The sequence below is a fragment of the Ornithorhynchus anatinus genome, chromosome 8 (assembly GCF_004115215.2).
Source record: "Ornithorhynchus anatinus isolate Pmale09 chromosome 8, mOrnAna1.pri.v4, whole genome shotgun sequence".
Lineage (NCBI taxonomy): Eukaryota > Metazoa > Chordata > Mammalia > Monotremata > Ornithorhynchidae > Ornithorhynchus > Ornithorhynchus anatinus.
In genome coordinates, this window is record NC_041735.1 from 63,284,624 (window position 1) to 63,308,218 (window position 23,595).

A 23,595-nucleotide genomic window follows, 5' to 3' on the forward strand; every position below is an offset into this window, starting at 1 on the left:
ATAAGAATGCAATCCACTTGATGGAAAGAAAAAGGATCAGCTATTTTGGGATAAAAATTTGGTAAGTAATAATATAATAATAGTGGTGTTTATTAAGTGCTTACTATGTGCCGAGCACCGTTCTAAGCACTGGGGTAGATACAGGGTAATCAGGTTGTCCCATGTGGAGCTCACAGTCTTAATCCCCATTTTACCGATGAGGTAACTGAAGCATGGAGAAGTTGAGTGACTTGCCCAAGGTCACACAAGCAGACAAGTGGCGGAACTGGGATTAGAACTCATGACCTCTGACTCCCAAGCCTGTGCTCTCTCCACTGAGCCACGCTGCTTCTCTGAGAGTATCTGAGAGTTAATAATAATGACAATTTATAATTTTGGATTTGTTAAGCACTTACTGTGTGCCAAACACTGTAGTAAATCCTGGGATCCGGGATTATCATGTCAGACACAGTCCCTATCCTGGATGGAACTCCCAATCTAAAAAGAAGGAAGAACAGGTATTGAAACTCCATTTTTCAGGTGAGGAAAGTGAGCTGCAGGAATGTTGCGACTTGTCCAAGGTCACAAGACAGACGAGTGGTGGAGCCAGTGTAGAACTCAGGTCCTCTGACTCCCAGGCCTGTGCTCTTTCCATTACGCTGAACTATGTCTGCCATTTTTTTAAAAATGATATTTGTTAAGCGCTTACTATGTGCCAGGCACTGTATTAATCTCTGGAGTAAATACAAGCTAATCAAATTGGCCATGCCCCATTTGGTGCTCGCAGAATTAATCTCTGTTTTACAGATAAGGGGATAGAGGCACAGAGAAGTGAAGTGACTTACCCAAGGTCACACAGAAAGCACGTGACCCCAATCTGACCATATAGCGGGGTAAACTTTCTTTTGGCTCTCTCTAGACTCCTTTCTCCTGTAACGATTGTGTTCTCGTGCCCTTTCCTTCAGAGTAAGCTGGATAAAAGATATTATCGTGGCGGTGACGAGCGAAAACATCGAAGCCATGAAGTCCATCGTTGAGAAATATCGGCACAAGAGAGTGACTGTAGTTGAAGCCGGAGCGACACGGCATCGCTCGATTTTCAACGGACTGAAAGCCCTCTCGGGCACTGACCCCAGCTCGCCACTCCAGAAACCGGAGGTGGTGATTATCCACGATGCCGTGAGGCCATTCGTTCCCGAAGACGTCCTCCTTAGAGTTGTCACTGCGGCGAAGGAACAAGGGGTAAGTGTGTCGGCTACCTCTTTTTGTTTAAATGATATTTGTTAAGCGCTATGTGTCCATCCCTGTTCTAAGTGCTGGAGTAGATGCAAGTTAATCATGTTGGACGTAGTCCCTTTCCTGCATGGTGCTCACAGGCTAAGTAGGAGGGAGAGCAGGTGTTTAATCCTCATTTTAGAGGAGAGGAAACTAAGGCATATGTGAGTTAAGTGACTTGCCCAAGGTGACACAGCTAGCAATTAGCAGAGGCGGGATTAGAACCCAGGTCCGCTGACACCCAGGGCCATGCTACTTCCCCTACCGCTGCCCGGCTCATCTTCCTGCAGAAACGCTCTGGGCCTGTCACTCCCCTTCTTAAAAACCTCCAGTGGTTGCCTATCGACCTCCACACGAAACGAAAACTTCTCACTCTAGACTTCGATGCTGTCCATCACCTTGCCCCCTCCTACCTCTCCTCCCTTCTGTCTTTCTACCGCCCACCCCGCACGCTCCGCTCCTCTGCCACCCACCTCCTCACCGTCCCCCGTTCTCTCCTATCCCGCCGTCGACCCCTGGGCCACGTCCTCCCGTGGTCCCGGAACACCCTCCCTCCTCAGCTCCGCCACACTAATTCTCTTCCCCTCTTCAAAACCCTACTTAAAACTCACCTCCTCCGAGAGGCCTTCCCAGACTGAGCTCCCCTTTTCTCTCTGCTCCCTCTACCCCCACCCCACCTCTTCGTCTCTCCGCAACTAAACCCTCTTTTCCCCCCTTTCCCTCTGCTCCTTCCCCTCTCCCTTCCCATCCCCTCAGCACTGTACTCGTGCACGCAACTGTTTATATCTTCATTACCCTATTTATTTTGTTAATGAGATGTACATCACCTTGATTCTATTTATTTACTATTGTTTTAATGAGATGTCCTTCCCCTCGATTCTATGTATTGCCATTTTTCTTGTCTGTCTGTCTCCCCCTATTAGACTGTAAGCCCGTCAAAGGGCAGGGACTGTATCTGTTGCCGATTTGTACATTCCAAGTGCTTAGTACAGTGCTCTGCACATAGTAAGCACTCAATAAATGTTATGGAATGAATGAATAAATCCATTGATCTCTACTCCATCCTAGTCCTCCTCGACCTCTCAGCTGCCTTTGACACAGCTGACCACTCCTTTCTCCTGGAAACGCTATCCTACCTCAGCTTCACTGACACTGTCCTTTCCTGGTTCTCCTCCTATCTCTCTGGCCGCTCATTCTCGTTATCTTTTGCCGGCTCCTCCTCTTCCTCCCACCCCTATGTGGGGTCCCCTTCAAGTTTCAGTTTTGGGTCCCCCTCTATTCTCCGTCTACTCCCACTCCCTTGGAGAATGCATTCGCTCCCATGGCTTTAACAGTCACCTCTCTGTGGATGATTCCCAAATCTATAACTCCAACCCTGATCTCTCTCCCCCTCTTAAATCTCATATTTCCTCCTGCTTTCAGAACATCTCTACTTGGATGTCTCACCATCACCTCAATCTTAACGTGTCTAAAGCAGAGCTCTTTATCTTGCCACCCAAACCCTGACCTTCCCCTGACTGTAGACGGCAACACCATCCTTCCTGTCTCACAAGCCCTTGACCTTGACGTTATCCTTGACTCCTCTCTCTCATTCAACCTACGTATTCAATCCATAACCAAATTCTGTCGGTTCAACCTAAAATCCATCCTTTCCTCTCCATCCAAACTGCCGCCACGTTAATCCAAGCACTTATCCTAACCCACCTTGATTACTATATCAGCCTCCTTGCTGACCTCCCTGCCTCCTGTCTCTCCCCACTTGAATCCATACTGCACTCTGGTTCCTGGATCATTTTCTAAAAAAAAAGGTTCAGCCTTTGTTTTCCCACTCATCAAGAACATCCAGTGGTTGCCCATCCACCTCATCGTCAAGCAGAAACTCCCGTCTTGTCTTATGCTGTCAAATCTCCGACCCATAGCGACAATTCCACGGACACATCTCTCCGGTAACGCCCCACTCTACATCTGCAGTTCTTCTGGGAGTGTATCCAGAGATTTTTCTTGGTAAAAATATGGGAGTGGCTTACCACTGCCTCCTTTCATGTAGTAATCTTGAGTCTCCACCCTTGACTCTCTCTGATGCCGCTGCTGCCCAGCACACGTGAGTTTTGACTTGTAGCAGATGACCTTCCATTCGCTAGCCGCTGACCAAGCTAGGGATAGAATGGGTTTGCCTCTACTGAAACTCTCCCTCACGTGGCCAAGATTGGTAGAGTACTGGGAAGCAGCGTGGCTCAGTGGAAAGAGCCTGGGCTTCGGAGTCAGAGGTCATGGGTTCGACTCCCGGCTCTGCCACCTGTCAGCTGTGTGACTGTGGGCAAGTCACTTCACTTCTCTGTGCCTCAGTTACATCATCTGTAAAATGGGGATGAACTGTGAGCCTCACGTGGGACGACCTGATCACCCTGTATCTCCCCCAGCGCTTACACAGTGCTCTGCACATAGTAAACGGTTAACAAATACCAACATTATTACTGGAAACTCTCCGGGTGCCGTCCCGAGACGGGAGAAACTCCTTACTATTGGCTTTAACTCAATCAGCTTATCCCTTCCTACCTCACCTTGCTGCTCTCCTACTACAGTCCAGCCTGCAATCTTCACTCCTCTGATGCTAACCTTCTCATCACTGTGTGCACCTCAATCTCATCTATCTCTGACTTGGAAAGCCCTTCCTCCTCATATCCAACAGACAATTACTCTTCCCACCTTCAAATCCTCATTGAAGGTACATCTCCTCCAAGAGGCCTTCCTTGACTAAGCCCTCATTTCTTTCTCTCCACTCCGTTGCCCTGACTTGCTCCCTTTAGTCACCCCCCACCTCAGCCCCACAGCACTCATGTCCCTCCCTCTAATTTATTAATTTATATTAACGTCTGTCTCATCCTCTAGACTGTAAGCTCATTTGTGGGCAAGGAATGTGTCTGTTATATTGTCCTATTGTACTCTCCCAAATGCTTTGTTCAGAGCTCTGCATGTAGTAAGTGCTCATTCAGTACGATTTTAATTTTCTTAGTGCCCGGGCTATTCATTCATTCATTCAATAGTATTTATTGAGCGCTTACTATGTGCAGAGCACTGTACTAAGCGCTTGGGATGAACAAGTCGGCAACAGATAGAGACAGTCCCTGCCGTTTGACGGGCTTACGGTCTAATCGGGGGAGACGGACAGACGAGAACGATGGCAATAAATAGAGTCGAGGGGAACAACGTCTCGTAAAAACAATGGCGACTAAATAGAATCGATGCGATGTACAATTCATTAACAAAATAAATAGGGTAACGAAAATATATACAGTTGAGCGGACGAGTACAGTGCTGAGGGGATGTGAAGGGAGAGGTGGAGGAGCAGAGGGAAAAGGGGAAAAAGAGGGTTAAGCTGCGGAGAGGTAAAGGGGGGATGGCAGAGGGAGTAGAGGGAGAAGAGGAGCTCAGTCTGGGAACGCCTCTTGGAGGAGGTGAGTTTTAAGTAGGGTTTTGAAGAGGGAAAGAGAATCAGTCTGGCGGAGGTGAGGAGGGAGGGCGTTCCGGGACCGCGGGAGGACGCGACCCGGGGGTCGACGGCGGGATGGGCGAGACCGAGGGACGGTGAGGAGGTGGGCGGCAGAGGAGCGGAGCGTGCGGGGTGGGCGGTAGAAAGAGAGAAGGGAGGAGAGGTAGGAAGGGGCAAGGTGATGGAGAGCCTTGAAGCCTAGAGTGAGGAGTTTTTGTTTGGAGCGGAGGTCGATAGGCAACCACTGGAGGTGTTTAAGAAGGGGAGTGACGGGCCCAGATCGTTTCTGCGGGAAGATGAGCCGGGCAGCGGAGTGAAGAACAGACCGGAGCGGGGCGAGAGAGGAGGAAGGGAGGTCAGAGAGAAGGCCGACACGGTAGTATAGCCGGGATATAACGAGAGCCCGTAACGGTAAGGTAGCCGTCCGGGTGGAGAGGAAAGGGCGGATCTTGGCGATATTGTAGAGGTGAATCCGGCAGGTCTCGGTAACGGATAGGAAGCGTGGGGTGAACGAGAGAGACGAGTCAAGGATGACACCGAGATCGCGGGCCCGAGAGACGGGAAGGACGGTAGTGCCATCCACGGTGATAGACAAGTCTGGGAGAGGACCGGGTTCGGGAGAGAAGATGAGGAGCTCAGTCTCGCTCATGTTGAGTTTTAGGTGGCGGGCCTACATCCAGGTGGAGACGCCCCGGAGGCGGGAGGAGATGCGAGCCCGAAGGGAGGGGGAGAGGACGGGGGCGGAGATGTAGATCTGCGTGTCATCTGCGTAGAGATGGTAGTCAAAGCCGTGAGAGCGGCTTTGAGACTGTTGGGAGTGGCTAATAATAATAATAATAATAATGTTGGTATTTGTTAAGCGCTTACTATGTGCAGAGCACTGTTCTAAGCGCTGGGGTAGATACAGGGTAATCAGGTTGTCCCACATGAGGCTCACAGTCTTCATCCCCATTTTACAGATGAGGTAACTGAGGCCAGAGAAGTGAAGTGACTCACCCACAGTCACACAGCTGCCAAGTGGGAGATCCGGGATTCGAACCCATGACCTCTGACTCCCAAGCCCGGGCTCTTTCCACTGAGCCACGCTGCTGACTGCTGAATAGACTCTAGGGGTTCTCTCTTGGTTTCTATCTCTTCTCCTTATCATCCCTTTATTTACAATGTCAGCACCATAGTAGCTTTGAAGTTTAACTCCTAGAGTCATTCTGTCATGTATTTATTTATATACTTGGCCTTGTTCTGTTTTTGAGTACAGAAAGGCAGTTTACCCTAGTGGAAGTAGCACTTGGGCCTGGAAGTCAAGAGGGCCTGGGTTCTAATCCAGGCTCTGCCGCTTGCCCGCTGTGTGACCTTGGATGAGTCACATATCTTCTCTCTGCTTCAGTTTCCCCATCTGTAAAATGGGGATCCAATACCTGTCACCCCTCTTACTTACGTCATGAATCACATAAGGGACAGGGAGTTTGTCCACATTGATTATCTTGATGTCCCCCAGTGCTTTGTATAGTACCTGACACAGAGCAGACATTTAATAACTAATCATGATTGAGAAGCAATGCCATTTAGTGGATAGCTCACTGGCCTAGGGGTGGGAGAGACCTGAGTTCTAAACCCTCCACTGCTACCTGTCTGCTGTGTGACCTTGGGCAAGTCTCCACACTTCTCTGTACCTCAGTGACCTCATCTGTAAAGTGGGGATTGACTGTGAGCCCCATATGGGACATGGACTGCCTCCTACCTGATTAGCTTGTATTTTTCCCAGTGCTTATCCCAGTGCCTTAACTGTAATAGTAAGCGCTTAACAAACGCCTTACAAAAGTGGTATTTTGGGGGCATTTACTGTGCACAGGGCTCTGAACTGAGTATTTGAGGGATTACAGTAGAGTTGGTAGATATGGTCTCTGCCCTCAGGGAACTTAAAATCTAGTATGGGAGACAAACAATAAAATAAAGTACAGCTGGAGAAGGGGAAGCATGTAAGGAGGATGAGAGTGGGACAACTATCAAAATCCTAAAGTGGTAGGGATCCGGTGCATAGGTGATGAAGACGAGAGGACAGATATTATTTTTATTCTGTCCTGCACGTGGGAGACTGTGGCTTAGTGAGAAGCAACATGGCCTAGTGGAAAGAGCACGAGCTTGGGAGTCAGAGGTCGTGGGTTCTAATCCCAGCTTTGCCACTTGTCAGCTGTGTGACTTTGGACAAGTCACTTAACTTCTCTTGGCCTCAAAGTTCTCACCTGTAAAATGCGGATTAAGGCTGTGAGCCCCACCTGGGACAACCTGATAACCTTGTCTCTCCCCCAGCACTTAGAACAGTGCTTGGCACATAGTAAGCACTTAAAAAATACCATCATTATTATCATTATTTTTATTACTATTATTACATCTTCAACCCTGATCTCTCTCCTTCTCTGCATTCTCAAATTTCCTCTTGCTTTCAAGACATCCCTACTTGGATGTCCCCCTGTCACCTCAAACCTAGCATGTCGAAAGCAGAACTCCTTATCACCCCACCCAAACCCTGACCTCCCTGTTATTTTGCCATCCCTGTAGATGGCTCCACCATCCTTCCTGTCTCACAAGACCATAACCTTGGCGTTATCCTTGATTCTTCTCTCTTATTCAACCCGCATATTCAGTCCATCACTAAATCCCGTCGGTCCCACCTTCACAACATCGCTAAAATCTGCCCTTTCCTCTCCATCCAAACTGCTACCAATTAATACAGTCATTCATCCTATCCCACCTGGATGACTGCATCAGCCTCCTTGCTGACCTCCCAGCCTCCCGCCTCTCCCCTCTCCAATCCATACTTCACTCTGCTGCCTGCATCATATGTCTATAGAAACATTCACGATATGTCACCCCACTCCTCAAAAATGTCCAGTGGTTGCCCATCTACCTCCGCATCCAACAAAAGCTACTCACCATTGGCTTTAGAACCCTCCATCACTTTGCTCCCTCTAACCTTGCCTCTCTCCTCTCCTACTGCAACCCAGCCCACACACTTCACTCTTCTAATGCCAGCCTTCTCACTATGCCTCAATATTCCTAACCCCTTGCCCACTCCTCACCCACCTCCTGCCTCTGGCCTGGAACTCTTCCTCCTCAAATCCCACAGACATTTACTCTCCTCTCCCTTCAAAGCCTTATTGAGGGCACATCTCTTCCAAGAGGCCTTCCCAGACTAAGACTTTCTTTCCTCTTCTCCCACTCCCTTTTGCATCACTCTGACTAGCTCCCTTTTTTCTTCTTCCCTCCCAACCCCACAGCACGTAAGTACGTATCTGTCGTTTATTTATTTGTATTAATGTCTATGTGTCGTGTCCCGTTCTCCTCCTCCCTCCCCTAAGACTGTCAGCCTGTTGTGGACAGGAAATGTGTTTATTGTTATATGGTACTCTCCCAGATGCTTAGTACATACAGTGTTCTGGAAACAGTAAGTGCTTATAAATACGATCGAATGAAAGATTAATCAGAGAAAGCCCCCAGGAGGAGATATGATTTTAGGAGGTCTCTGAAGATGGGGGAGAGCAGTGGTCTGCTGGATGTGAAGTGCGGAGGGGGAGGAGTGCCAGGCAGAAAGAGGGAAAAAGGAGAGGGAGGGAGCATGAGAACAAGGAGGAAAATGAGCAGACACTGCTATGAATTGTCTGAGAGGAGCTAAGCGTGCGATCTGGGTGCCAAGCCCGGTGCTCAGCAGTGAGGTAGGTACAAGATAGGTAGATCAAACATAGTTTCTGCTCCACATGGGGTTTCATAATCTAAGATGTAGAGAGAGAAGGGATCTTAGCTCCTTTGTGCAGATGAGGAAATGGAGGCAACATGGCCTAGGGCAAAGATCGTGGGGACGGGACATTTGGCCACCTGGGCTCTAATCCTAGCTCTGCCTCTTATCTGTGAACTAATCTAGGGGGAGTATTTCTGCCTCAGTTTCTTCAGCTGTAAAATGGGACAAAATACCCATTCTCCTTCCCTCTTAGAGCGTGGGCCCCTTGTGGAACAGGGACTGTGACATCTTGAGTCTACCTCAGCGCTTAGCAAAGCGGTTGAAGCATGGTGCGCTTACTAGATACCACAGTCAAAAATCCAAGAGGTGTAGTGATGTGCCTAAGGACACTCAGCAGTTCAATTCCACACTCTTTCCTCTAGGCCAGGCTTCCTAAAAACAAAGGATAGCTGTATGCAAAGTCCAAATCAGCCAGCTCAGTTTCCTCAGTAACTCGCTTCATCTGTATATGACTTGAAGTGTGCGTTCACATTTGATCATCTTCTGTAAAATTCAGGCACTGCAGTACCACAATGGATTAGCTCTGTGAAATTGTTGCTGATTATGTTGAGACAGTCGCTTTGTAGCCAATTTTGAGAGTGTCTCTGAAATCTTACTCTGAGCAGCTTTTCTTGTCAGGCTAGGCCAAAACCCTCAACAACTGCCCCCGGTCTTCATGTTCAACCTGTTTTGAATTAGGAAAAAAAAAGTTCCAAATAATTTTGTGGAAAACCGTAGTAGTAATTCAAGTTTCCTGTGTAGGATTAATTGGCAATCTTTCTGTGACTACTTTTCCTCAGAACAATGAATCATCTGGGAAAGGTTGAAAATGGGGCATGTGCCCAGTGGAAGGCAACATTAGGCCTCTGTCTTTCTCTGTCCTTGTTGAATCACTGCCTCTCAACACGCTCCTCTGATTTGTTCGCTCCGATTAACCCACTGAAAATTCCTCCTCTGAAAATAAACCCAGCTGTCAAGAGGATATATGCAGTTGTCCCCTTGGACTTTTGCTGACTAAATGTTCCCCGTGGGAGAACATGTATGCCAGCTTCCTTTCCAGAGTCAGGTCACTCCCTTTTGGTCCTGATCTAGACTTGAGTTTGGCAACAGCCATTCAATCAATCAGTCATATTTACTGAGCATTTACTATGTGCAGAGCACTGAAGAAACTGAGGCACCAAGAAGTGATTTGCCCAAGAACACACAGCAGGTAAGAGGAGTCAGAGGTCATGGGTTTGAATCCCGGCTCTGCCCCTTGTCAGCAGTGTGACTGTGGGCAAGTCACTTAACTTCTCTGTGCCTCAGTTACCTCATCTGTAAAATGGGGCTTAACTCTGAGCCTCACATGGGACAACCTGATTACCCTGTATCTACCCCAGTGCTTAGAACAGGACTCTGCACATAGTAAGCTCTTAACAAACTTGATTCTATTTAGTTGCCATTGTTTTTATGAGATGTTCTTCCTCTTGACTCTATTTATTGCCATTGTTCTTGTCTGTCCATCTCCCCCGATTAGACTGTAAGCCCGTCAAACGGCAGGGACTGTCTCTATCTGTTGCCAACTTGTTCATCCCAAGCGCTTAGTACAGTGCTCTGCACATAGTAAGTGCTCAATAAATGCTATTGAATGAATGAATGAACAAATAACATTATTATTATTATTATTATTAATGTATCCCAATTTAAAACCCAGGTCCTCTGACTCCCAGGCCTATGTCCTTTCCACTAGACAATGCTGCTTCTAAGTAGCACCCCTCCCCTTCATCTAGAGTAATTTATTTATTTCTATTAATGTTAATGTTATTTAATGTTTACATTAATAGTAAGTGCTTAATAAATGCGACTGAATGAAATAGTATTCAGTGAATGTCTCCCCCTCCAGACTTGTGGGCAGGGAATGTGTCTGCTAACTCTATCATATTAGTCTCTTTTAAGCGCTAAATACAGTGCTCTGTACATAGTAAGTCTCAATAAATACTATTTATTGATTGCTTCTCTTTGCATCTACTTGGGCTAGAGCTAATAATTTATCCCCCTGCAGATCTTTTGGGATGAAGAACTGATAGCTCCTCCTTTTGTTTCTGGACCTCTCAGTTCTTGCTTTCTGAAACTCTTAGAGCCTCAAAGTTAGTTTTCTTCTTTGGTCTTTGAGTGCAACAGTTTCCTTGCTTCGTATCTTCTTACCCACGTGTAGAAATGGCATCATTCAAGGGTTTAAAGAGCCTTGGGGCTCTCAGATCAATCAATTAATCGTATTTATTGAACACTTACTATCTGCAGAGCACTGTAGTAAGCTCTTGGGAGACTACGCTCTAATGATACAGCTGACACGTTCTCTGATCACGTCGATCTTACGTCTACTTGTTTGTAGTCCGTCTTATTGCTTCTCTCATATAATGAGCTGCTCTGCCTTTTCCTTGCTTGTTTTTCAAGATTTGTAGCCATCAAATAACTTATTTATGACTTATTTATGGAGCACTTGCTATGCGCAGAGCACAGTACTAAACGCCTGGGAAAGTGCTACAGAGTTAGCAGCATGTTCCCTGGCCACAAAATCTTACAGGTTATACGGCTTGTCTTTGCCCAACGAAAGTGACTTGAAGCTTTTCTGCTATAGATAACGCTGTGTCAGTTGGGTAAGACCCCAAACAGCCGAGAGTGACATGATACAGATGAGAAGCTGCGTGACCTAATGGAAAGGTCATAAGAGTGAGAGTCGGGAGACCTGGGTTCTACTCCCAGCTCCGCACTTGCCTGCTTGTAATCTTAGGCAAATCCCATAACTTAGTTGTGCCTCAGTTTTCTCGCCGGTGAAAAGTATTAAATTCCTGGTTTTCCTCCCCATTACTCTGCGAGCCCTGCGTAAGACAGGGACTGTGTCCTCTCTGACTATCCTATACCTAGTCCAGTACAACGTTTGGCTCATAGTAAGAGCTTAACAAATGCCACTATTATTATTGTTAAGTGATAAGTTCTTCATCATCCTGACTCATAGCTTTTCTTCTTTTCAGAACGCCAAATACAACCGGACAAAATGTACCATTTTGGGGTTAGAGTTTGATGAAACCACAAATTCCCTCTTGGAATAGATTTCAATATCTTGTTACTTGAAAAATGAAAGAAAAAGTCGAGTAGATCAGTGTCAGAGGATCTAAAACCAAAGGTGTACAGTTGTCTCAGGGGAGGGGAAACTTTCAAGGATCTGATTAAGCGCCTTTAACGTGCCTTGAGTTGCAAACCCTTAGAAACATTATCTCCTCATTTTCCCTGGGGAGCTGTGAAAGACGGGTAACAGTTGAGGAAGAAGAGTTTGTTTTCATTAAAACACATCCCTCTGTATATCTTACATTTACTTAGGCATCCTGCATTAACTGTAATTTCAAATCCTTAGAGTACTTAAATATTACCTTTGAAAGAGTAGCAGGTGATGTTATTGCCGTTTAACTAATGAGGAAACTAAGGTATGGCGAGGAGAAATCTTTTGCCTACTGTGCTCTGATTTTGGCATATCACAGCCCAGATCATCTGATTGCTACTCATTCATTCAGTCGTATTTATTGAGCACTTATTGTGTGCAGAGCACTGTACTAAGCGCTTGGGAGAACACAAAATAACAATAAACAGATGTATTCTCTGCCCACAAGGAGCTCACAGTCTAGCCTTAACTGTGTTAGAATTATAGCTTATTGGTGGTATTTTTCTGAAATGGTAGCTCCTTGGGGGGAGAGAAGGGCTAAGGACCCAGTGGTATCATTTAGAGTGGTGGCGATGAAGCCATTTGCTTTTCCTGATGGATTTTTGGGCAGGGTGGGTAACAATAATAATAATAATGGTTGTGGTATTTGTCAAGCGCTTACTAGGTGTCAGGCACTGTACTAAGCGATGGGGTGGATACTAGCAAATCGGGTTGGACACAGTTCCTGTCCCACGTGGGGCTCACAGTCTCAATCCCCATTTTAGAGATGAGGGAACTGAGGCCCAAAGAAGTGAAATGACTTGCCTAACGTCCCCCAGCAGACAAGCGGTGGAGTCGGGATGAGAACGCATGACCTTCTGACTCCCAGGCCCGGGCTTAGTCAGCCCGGGCAGCTGAAAGCGAAGCCGATTGACGTGTCCGATTATGACTCGGCCTCTGGTTGTGGCTTATAGGTCAGCACCAGGGCCTAATGTGGCTACTCTCCTCAGTCCCTGGCCTCAGAGTCTCTGGAAAGGCACATGTCTGATTCATCCGCAGCTAGGTAGCCGGATGGGCTCTCTGGCTCCCTAAGATGTTGATGATGATGGCATTTGTTAAGCGCTTACTGTGTGCCAAGCACTGTTGTAAGTGCTGGGGTAGATACAAGGCAATCAGATTGTCCCACCTGGGGCTCACAGTCCTCATCCCTATTTTACAGATGAGGTAACTGAGGCACCGAGAAGTGAAGTGACTTTCCCAGAGTCACACAGCTGATAAGTGGCAGAGCCGGGGTTAGAACCTCTGATTCCCAAGCCCGCCCTCTTTCCCTTGAGCCACGCTGCTTCTGGGTGTCTGTGGTCTGGAGACTGACCAGCTCTCTGTGAGGTCTGGAGACAGCTAGAGCCTTTAGCGGTCCTCAGGACAGACTTGAGGGCTTTTTGAATTCCTCCTGGAGGCCGGAAAGGGGAGGAAGGCTTTGATCCCCTAGAGCCATGACTCCTTGAAGCTCCCTCCCCTTAAAACATTGCCCCACATCTTCGTCATCCTCAGCGTTGTTGATGATGGTATTTGTTAAGCACTTACTATGCGTCAAGCACTGCTCTAAGCCCTGGAGTAGACACAAGCTAATCAGGTTGGACACAGTCTCTGTTCCACATGGGGCTCACAGTCTTAATCCTATTTTACAGATCAGGTGATGGAGGCATAGAGAAGTGAAGTGACTTGCCCAAGGTCACATTGAACACAAGTGGCAGAGCCAGGATTAGAACCTAGATCCTTTTGACTCCCAGGTCTGTGCTTTTTCTACTATGCTTTGCTGCTTCCCTCATAGACACTTAGTAATAATAATAACAACAATAGAGAATAGATTGTGGGTTTGAATTCTGGCTCTGCCACTTGACAGCTGTGTGACTTTGGGCAAGTCACTTAATTTATCTGTGCCTCAGTTACCTCATCTGTAAAATGGGGACTAAGACTGTGATAATAATGTTAGTATTTGTTAAGCTCTTACTATGTGCAGAGTAGTGTTCTAAGCACTGGGGGAGATACAGGGTCATCAGGTTGTCCCACGTGAGGCTCACGGTTAATCCCCATTTTACAGATGAGGTAACTGAGGCCCAGAGAAGTGAAGTGACTTGCCCACAGTCACACAGCTGACAAGTGGCAAAGCCAGGAGTCGAACCCATGACCTCTGACTCCGAAGCCCAGGCTCTTTCCACTGAGCCACGCTGCTTCCTCGTGCCCCACATGGAACAACCTGATTGCCCTGTGTCTACCCCTGTTGACTACCCCTCTGTCTACTACCTCATGACCCTATATCTCCCCCAGCGCTTAGAACAGTGCTCTGCACATAGTAAGCGCTTAACAAATACCAACATTATTATTATTATTACCCCAGTGCTTAGAAGAGTGCTTGACACATAGCTCTGAACAAATACCATTATTATTATCATTATTATAATTATTAATTATAACTCTGTTAAGCGCGATGTGCCAGGCACTGTTCTAAGCTTTGGGGTAGATACAAGATAATCTGGTTGAACACAGTCCCTGTCCCCTATAGCGTTCAGAGTTTCAATCCCCATTTTACAGATTAGGGATCTGAGGCACAGAGAAGTGAAGTGACTTGCCCAGGATTATACAGCAGACAAGTGGCGGAGCCAGGATTAGAATCCAGGACCTCCTGATATCCAGACCCGTGCTCTGTCCACTAGGCCAAGCTGCTTCTCATTTATTGAGTACCTACTATGCTCAGAGCCCTGTATTAAGCGCATGAGAGAAAACAACATAACAGAGTTGGTAGACAAGTTCCCTATCCACAGTGAGTTTAGAGTCTAGAGGGTGAGACGGACATTCATGTAAATATCCAATTTGTAATGTTTAATCTGTCGATAACCCATACTCAATTTCTGGCTCAAAAGATTTTCCCCGGGCATGACTTAATCATTAGCACCCTGAAAATCCATTTCCATCACATTGCTTTGCAAGCATTCATTCACTGAGTCATATTTATTAAGTGCTTACCGTGTGCAGGGCACTGTATTAAGCACTTGGGAAAGTACGTAGAACAATAAACTGACATTCCTTGCCCATAATGAGCTCCCAGACTAGAGGCGCGGAGACAGACAGACAGTACGAATAAATAAAATTACAGATATATGCGTAAGTGCTGTGGGGCTGGTGGGGGTTTGGGGAGAGGGCAAAGGGAGAATGTCAGGATGACGCAGAAAGGAGGGGGAAATGAGGAAAAATGGGGCTTAGTCTGGGGTAGCGTCTTGAAGATGTTCCTTCAATAAGGTTTTGAAGGGGGAGAGTGTAATTGTAGGATTTGAGGAGAGGGCGTTCCAGGCCAGAGTCAGGACGTGGACCGGGGTCGGCGGCGAGACAGGAGAGATGGGGGCCCAGTGAGGAGGTGAGCGGCGGCAGAGGAGCGGAGTGTGCGGGCTGGGCTCGAGAAGGAGAGGAGGAGAGGTGAGGAAGGAGGGGATGGAGTGCTCTAAAGCCAATGGTGAGGAGTTTTTGTTTGGTACGGAAGTGGACGGGCAACCACTGGAGGTTTTTAAGGGGGGGGAGGGGTGACATGTCCTGAATATTTTTGTAGAAAGATGAGCGGAATGAAGTCTGGACTGGAATGGGGAGAGACAGGAGGTTGGGAGGTCAGCAAGGAAGCCGATGCGGTAATCCAGTCGGGATAGGATGAGTGATTGTATTAATGTGGTAGTGGTTTGGATGGAGAGGAATGGGCGGATTTCAGCTGAGTTGTGAAAGTGGGACGGTCAGGATTGGTGACCGACTGAATATGTGGGTTGAATGAGAGAGAGGAGTCAAGGCTAACACCAAGGTTACGGGCCTGTGAGACGGGAAGGAGCATTTAATGTTACATCACTGGGGAGCAAGTCAGGTTTTGTGTGTGTGCATTTGGGCACGTTTCATTCATTCTTTCAGCTTTATTTATTGAGGCGCTTATTGTGTGCAGAGCACTGTACTGAGCTTGTTTGCCTTGATATTGCTAATGAGTGGGTGACTTAAGTGGTGACTTAAGTGGTATCTCCAAGGATTGTGGGTGTGATGCCTTAGAGCAGCATGATAGAGCATGGGCCTGGGAGTCAGAAGGTCATAATAATCACAATAATACTAATTGTGGTATTTAAGTGCTTACTATATTCCAGACACTATACTAAGCGCTGGGGAAGATACAAGCAAACAGGTTGGCCACAGACCCTGTCCCACATGGGGCTCACAGTATTCATTCCCATTTTACAGATGAGATAACTGAGGTACAGAGAGGTTAAGTGACCTGCCCAAGGTCACACAGCAGACAAATGGCAGAGTTGGTATTAGAACCCATGACCTTCTGGCTTCCAGGCCCATGTTCTATCAACTGTAATAATGATGATGATGGCATTTGTTGAGCGCTTACTATGAGTGAAGCACTGTTCTAAGCACTGGGCACTGTTCTGAGCACTGGATTCTAATCCCGGCTCCACCACTTGTCTGCTGTGCGACCTGGGGCAAGCCATTTCACTTCTTTGGGCTTCAGTTACCTCATCTGTAAAATGGGGAATGAGACGGTGATCCCCACATGGGACAGGGACTGTGTCCTACTCGATCTGTTTGTATCCACCCAGAGCCTAGTACAGTGCTTGGCACAGAGAAAGCACTCAACAAATACCATCAATATCAATGTTATTGTTAATCAAATTTATTGAGTGCTTACTGTGTGCAGAGCACTGTACAGTTTAACAGTATGAGACACAACTGTTTATAGGTACTTTCCCAATGAACTTAGAGTCTAGAGCACAAGTTTACAGTCTTGTTAATTGGGTAATATCATAATTTAGCACTTTCATTTCCCCAGACACTTTCACAGCCATCAGCTGTTTGTCCTGCCAACCTCATTGTGCATCTGGGCAGGGCAGTGTGGCTTGGTAGGCTCCACCACCTCCTGGAATCCCACGCCTGAAGCAGCTCCGGTGGGTTGTTTGAGTGCAAGCTGCTTACAGGCAGGAAATGTGTGTTTTCTCCTTGTGTATTCCTCTGAGAGATCTACGCTGGGCTCTGCTTGGAGGCACTCATTCGTTCATTCATTCGATCATATTTATTGAGCACTTACTGTGTGCAGAGCACAGTATTAAGCGCTTGGGAGATTACACACAACCATAAACAGACACATTTCCTGCCCACAACGAGTTTACAGTCTAGTTGGGGGAGACCGACATTTATGTAAAAGCAATAAATTACAGATTGTACTTAAGTATCACTCAAACGCCATTGAGTTTGCTTTGTTTTATGACATTTGTTAAGTGCTTACTATGTGCCGGGCACTGTACTAAGTGTCGGGACAGGTATAACCTAATCAGGTTGGATACAGTCCCCGTTCCACGTGGGGCTCACAACCTTAATCCCCATTTTACAGATGAGGGAAATGAGGCCCAGAAAAGTGAAGAGACTTGCTCAGGGTCACACGGCAGACAAGTGGTGGTGTCGGGATTAGAACCCAGGTCCTTCTATCCACTAGACCACACTGCTGCTTGAGTTGCCCCAATTCCAGTTTGGAGCAGGCTCCCTGAGGGTTCCCCTCTCCCTGCCTCATTCCCTACTTGTCCAAGGATCTTGGGGGTCAGGGACACGTTTGGGAAGGTAAGCTCGTCTCCAATAATAATAATGTTGGTATTTGTTAAGCACTTACGGTGTGCAGAGCACTGTTCTAAGCGCTGGGGTAGATACAGGGTCATCAGGTTGTCCCACGTGAGGCTCACAGTTAATCCCCATTTTACAGATGAGGTAATTGAGGCACAGAGAAGTGAAGTGACTTGCCCACAGTCACACAGCTGACAAGTGGCAGAGCCGGGAGTCGAACTCATGACCTCTGACTCGGAAGCCCAGGCTCTTTCCACTGAGCCGTGCTTCTTAGCTCATTGTGGACTCGGTATGTGTCTGTTTATTGTTGTATTGTACTCTCTCAAGCGCTTAGTACAATGCTCTGCACACAGTAAGCCCTCAGTAATTATGATTCAATGAATAGTGGGGGGAGCACTCAGTGAGCACTACAGATGAGGCAGTTGAGGCACAGAGAAATTACGTGACTTGCCCAAGGTCACACAGTTGGCAAGTGGCGAAGCCAGGATTAAAACCCACGACCTCGGAGCTTTCAGCAGTGCTTCAGCGCTTAGAACAGTGCTTGGTTCATGGTAAGAGTTTAACAAATATTATTATTATTATTATCATCATTATTATTATTCCTAGAAGCCCAGTTCTCTGTCACTGAGGTAGATATGGACCAGCTCTTTCCATGGTGAATTTTGGGTAGGATCTGGGGTTCCAGACTAAAACAACTTTGTGCTATCCCAGATGCAGCCTTGTCACTCCTCCACTTTTGAGGGAACTGAGGCCCAGAAAAGTGAAGTGACTTGCTTAGGGTCACACGACAGACAAGTGGTGGTGTCGGGATTAGAACCAGGCCCAGCAAAAGATCACCTAAACCAGCAAAGATTCAGCACACAGGAGCATCTCTTTTCAAGGGCCCGTTTTCTGTACCTCAGCTTGGGTCGGGACAGAGCTTGGAGTCCAAGATGTGAGCTAAATGTGTTTTTGAATTGAGGGTACTTTTTTTCTTTTATTAATCAAACCTTAACTTTCATTGGTTTTAAAAAGAGGTAGATTTAAAGCGTTCCATTAAAAATGTGAAATATTTTAATCTCATAATTACCAGTGATTGTTTTAGCTTTGAAGATGCGATTCTATAAACTTTTATTAAATAGTCTTTCAATAAAGACAATTCAGGTAACTGAAATGGTAATTATGTGGCGGGCGTTTTTCTACTCCTCACTGCCGTAATTAACTTGAACGCGGCAGATGTCTGAAGAGGGAAAACGTGTTGCTACTTGCTATGGCAATGGATGGATCCATCCTATTTTGGGAGGTAGATGGAGGTGGTTGCTCCACTAACGAATCCACGCTCGACTTACGTAAGGTGACTTTCTGCGTGGCGACGTGTGGAAATGCTTTGGTAGATTAAGAGAGAGTTGTTGTTAGGAGTCTGAGTTGTTAATAAACTTCTAGTCGGCTTAATTGGGTTGATTCCCAAGGCGACGGGAACATTTGATAATCGTTTTTCCCTTAATGAAAATTCCTAGTTCGTGCTGTGGGCCTGAAAGTGTTTGGACGTTCCTGTCTGATTTTTGTTCTTGCGTGCTGTCATTCTGACTTAAAAGGGCCACTGGGGAGTACATTTATTTATATTTTATAATGATTATGATATTTGTTAAGCGCTTACTAAGTGCCGAGCACTGTTCTAAGCGCTGGGGTAGATTCGAGGTAATCGGGTTGTCCCGCGTGGGGCTCACAATCTCAGTCCCCATTTTACAGATGAGGCAATTGAGGCACAGAGAAATTAAGTAACTTGCCCAAGGTCACACAGTAGACAAGTGGCGAAGGCGGGATTAAAACCCAAGACCTCTGACTTGCTAGCCTGTGCTAGGTCGTGCTGCTTCTTTTATAGTTAGTGAAGCGGATCTATTACTGAAACCTCATTTTTTAAAAAGTGGTATTTGTTAAGCGTTTATTCTGTTCCAGGTATTGTACTAAGTGCTAGGGTAGATGAAAAATAATCCAGCTGGATACAGACTCACACAGGGCCCAGGGTCTTAATCCCCATTTTTCAGTTGAGGTAATTTATGGGAGAATTTCAGAAACTTTCCCAAAGTCGCACCGAAGACAAGTGGCAGAGCTGAGATTAGAACCCAGGTCCTCTGACATCCAGGCCTGTACTCTTTCCGCTAGACCACGCTGCTTCTCAAATATTGGTCTTAAGTGGAACCATTTTGAGCAACACTGCCAAATGTATTGAAAATTATATTTTCAGGGAAGGAAGCCGTTGCAGAAACTGGGTCATCAGAGTATGATGTGAGGCAATCTGCTTTTCACCTACATTCTCAAACCTTAATACTTCGTGGTTTTCCTACCTTACGATAATTCCCATTAGGCGGAGCAAGTCTTCGTATTTGAAATAATGTAATCTCAAATATGTAGTTTGCGTTCATTTTGGGATAAGGGTTGATCCGCGGAGAAGTTGCGTATGATATCAAATAGTGCAATTGCATGTCTTAACCTAGAGGATGATCTTTCATTCAATAGTATTTATTGAGCGCTTACTATGTGCAGAGCACTGTACTAAGCGCTTGGGATGAACAAGTCGGCAACAGATAGAGACGGTCCCCGCCGTTTGACGGGCTTACAGTCTCCCTCTCCTCTCCCCTCCTCACTGTGACTGTCCAATATCTGGCAATATGGTGAGACTAGGTAGCCCTTCTTATGGTCTTTTGCCCAGACTCCATTAGTAATAGTATTTACTAAGCCCCTCTGGTATTCAGTGCACTGTACTAAATAGTTGGGCTTTATGACAGAATCACAAGATGTGTTTCCTGGGCAGAAGGCACCTATCCCATAATACCGCAATCTTCTGTAGGCTCCAGTGTAGTCTGAAGAGGCACGAGGAGTTAATTATGAGTAAGTTAATTATGAGAAGCAGCATTATGACTGAGCCCGGGCTTGGGAGTCAGAGGTCATGGGTTCGAAATCCGGCTCTGCCACTTGTCAGCTGTGTGACTGTGGGCAAGTCACTTCACTTCTCTGTGCCTCAGTTACCTCATCTGTAAAATGGGGATTAACTGTGAGCCTCACGTGGGACAACCTGATGACCCTGTATCTACCCCAGCGCCTAGAACAGTGCTCTGCACATAGTAAGCGCTTAAATACCAATATTATTATTATTATTAATAGTAATGGGGATATTGGTTAAGCCCTTCCCGTGTGCCAAGACCAGGGGTAGATACCAGGGAATCAGGTTAAATGCTGATCTTGTCCCATGTGGGGCTCACAGAGAGCATAACAACTTCTTCCCTAATAATAATATAATAAGTGTGATGTCTATTACACACTTGCTTTGTTCCAGGCACTTTACCAAGCACTGGGGTAGATACAGTTCAGTCGGGTTGGACACACTCCCTGTCCCACATGGGGCTCACAGTCTCAATCTCCATTTTACAGAGGAGGAAACTGAGGCACAGAGAAGTGAAGTTACTTTCCCAAGGTCATCCAGCGGACGAGTGGTGGAGCAGGGGTTAGAAACCAGGTTCTCTGACTCCGAGGCCCAGGGTCCAAGCTACTTATTGAGTTGGGTCCAATTCTGTCCACCCTCCAAGGTTCTCACGGAATGTTTTTCTAGTCCCGGGCCCTCTAGGGAGGCAAGTTTATCATCTCCCAGTTAATGATATTTATTGAGTGCTTATTGGATATAGAATGCTGTATAAGTATTTGGGAGAGTGCAGTACAACAGAATTGATAAACAGCTACAAGGAGTTAGTCTAGAGGGGAAGGCAGATATTAATATAAATAAATTTGTCTGAAATCTCGTTGTGGGCAAGGACCGTGTACTTCAGCTCAGTTATATTGTCCTCTCTCACACACTTAGTATACTGTGCTGAGCACACAGAGACATTCAATAAGTACAATTGATTGTGAAAGCATCAGTCAGTCAATCAGTGGCGGGCAGCGAATGTGTCTGTTTATCCACGTGCTTAGTACAGTGCTCTGCACACAGTAAGCGCTCAATAAATACGATCGAATGAGTTTATTGAGCGCTTCTTGCGTGAAGAGCACCAGACTAAGCACTTGGGAGAATACGACTCAGCGGCGTTGGGAGCCACGATCCGTGCCTTCGAGGAACTTAGTCTAGCGTTCTTGTTCAGTTACCGTGGCCACATTGCTTCGCTCAGAGGCCTGGAATCAGTCTACCAGACCACGTCAGCTGAATACACCTCCTCTCATCAACTTCCTCCTCCTGGCTCTGAGGGTGGTCGGTATGAAAATCCAGCGGCTCAGCCGGAAACCTACACTTGGTGATCATTGAAGGGAACACCTTTGCTTCTCGAAGGCCTACACTCACTCCACCACTTACTTCGTATCAGTGGTACTTGTCGATGTACTTATTGACGCTTACCAACACTCACTCCCTCGGTGAACTCATTCGCTCTCACAGCTTTGACTACCATCTCTACGCAGATGACACGCAGATCTACATCTCCGCCCCCGTCCTCTCCCCCTCCCTTCGGGCTCGCATCTCCTCCCGCCTCCGGGACGTCTCCACCTGGATGTCGGCCCGCCGCCTAAAACTCAACATGAGCGAGACTGAGCTCCTCATCTTCCCTCCCGAACCCGGTCCTCTCCCAGACTTGTCTATCACCGTGGATGGCACGACTGTCCTTCCCGTCTCTCGGGCCCGCGATCTCGGTGTCATCCTTGACTCGTCTCTCTCGTTCACCCCACGCATCCTATCCGTTACCGAGACCTGCCGGTTTCACCTCTACAATATCGCCAAGATCCGCCCTTTCCTCTCCACCCGGACGGCTACTTTACCGTTACCGGCTCTCGTTATATCCCGGCTAGACTACCGTGTCGGCCTTCTCTCTGACCTCCCTTCCTCCTCTCTCGCCCCGCTCCGGTCTGTTCTTCACTCCGCCGCCCGGCTCATCTTCCCGCAGAAACGATCTGGGCATGTCACTCCCCTTCTTAAACAACTCCAGTGGTTGCCTGTCGACCTCCGCTCCAAACAAAAACTCCTCACTCTAGGCTTCGAGGCTCTCCATCACCTCGCCCCTCCCTACCTCTCCTCCCTTCTCTCTTTCTACCGCCCACCCCGCACGCTCCGCTCCTCCGCCGCCCACCTCCTCGCCGTCCCTCGGTCTTGCCCATCCCTCCGTCGACCCCCGGGTCGCGTCCTCCCGCGGTCCCGGAACGCCCTCCCTCCTCACCTCCGCCAGACTGATTCTCTTTCCCTCTTCGAAACCCTACTTAAAACTCACCTCCTCCAAGAGGCCTTCCCAGACTGAGCTCCTCTTCTCCCTCTACTCCCTCTGCCACCCCCCCCTTTACCTCTCCGCAGCTAAACCCTCTTTTTCCCCTTTTCCCTCTGCTCCTCCACCTCTCCCTTCCCATCCCCACAGCACTGTATTCGTCCGCTCGACTGTATATATTTCCATTACCCTATTTATTTTGTTAATGAATTGTACATCGCCTCGATTCTATTTAGTTGCCATCGGTTTTTACGAGACGTTCTTCCCCTCGACTCTATTTATTGCCATCGTTCTCGTCTGTCCGTCTCCCCCGATTAGACCGTAAGCCCGTCAGACGGCAGGGACCGTCTCTATCTGTTGCCGACTTGTTCATCCCAAGCGCTTAGTACAGTGCTCTGCACATAGTAAGTGCTCAATAAATACTATTGAATAAATGAATGAATGAATGAATACTAAGAGCATGGGAGAGTATAATACAACTGAGATGGACCTCAAGGAGCTTACAGTTTACAGGCAAGTCAATTAAGTTCTCTGTGCCCCAGTTTCCTTATCTGTAACATGGAAATTTGATATTTATTCTCTTTCCTACTTAGAGCCCCATGTGGGACTGGGACTGTGAGCCCGTCAGTGGGCAGGGACTGTCTCTATCTGTTGCCGGTTTGTACATTCCAAGCCTTAGTACAGTGCTCTGCATATAGTAAGCGCTCAGTAAATACTATTGAATGAATGAATGAATAACCTTACTATCCTGTATCTTCCTCAGTGCTTCGTACAGTGCTTTGCATGTAGCATTTAACAAATACCATTATTATTACCTTTAGTCTTTCCATCATTGATCAAGGTCTATGAGGCTGGGGATCCGAGCAAATATTTTAAGAATAATAATAACAATTATGTCCTAGTGAATGTAGCACGGGTCTGGGATTAGAAGGACCTGGGTTCTAATCCCATCTCCACTACTTGCCTGCTGTGGCAACTTGAGCACATCATTTCACTACTCTGTGCCTCAGTTATTATTATTATCCAGTGCCGTTGAGTCGTTTCCGATTCA

General features: G+C 47.1%; 1 protein-coding gene across 2 annotated transcripts in view; it reads left to right on the forward strand.

Moving 5' to 3' along the window:
- The window catches only part of CRPPA (CDP-L-ribitol pyrophosphorylase A), a 322,588-nt gene that overhangs the window by 14,076 nt on the left and 284,917 nt on the right, over positions 1-23,595 (forward strand). For both annotated transcript variants that reach the window (XM_029071083.2, XM_039912943.1), the window contains exon 2: positions 945-1,221. In XM_029071083.2, coding sequence (XP_028926916.1) covers positions 945-1,221 — 277 coding nt within the window. The remainder of the gene's footprint in view (positions 1-944; positions 1,222-23,595) is intronic.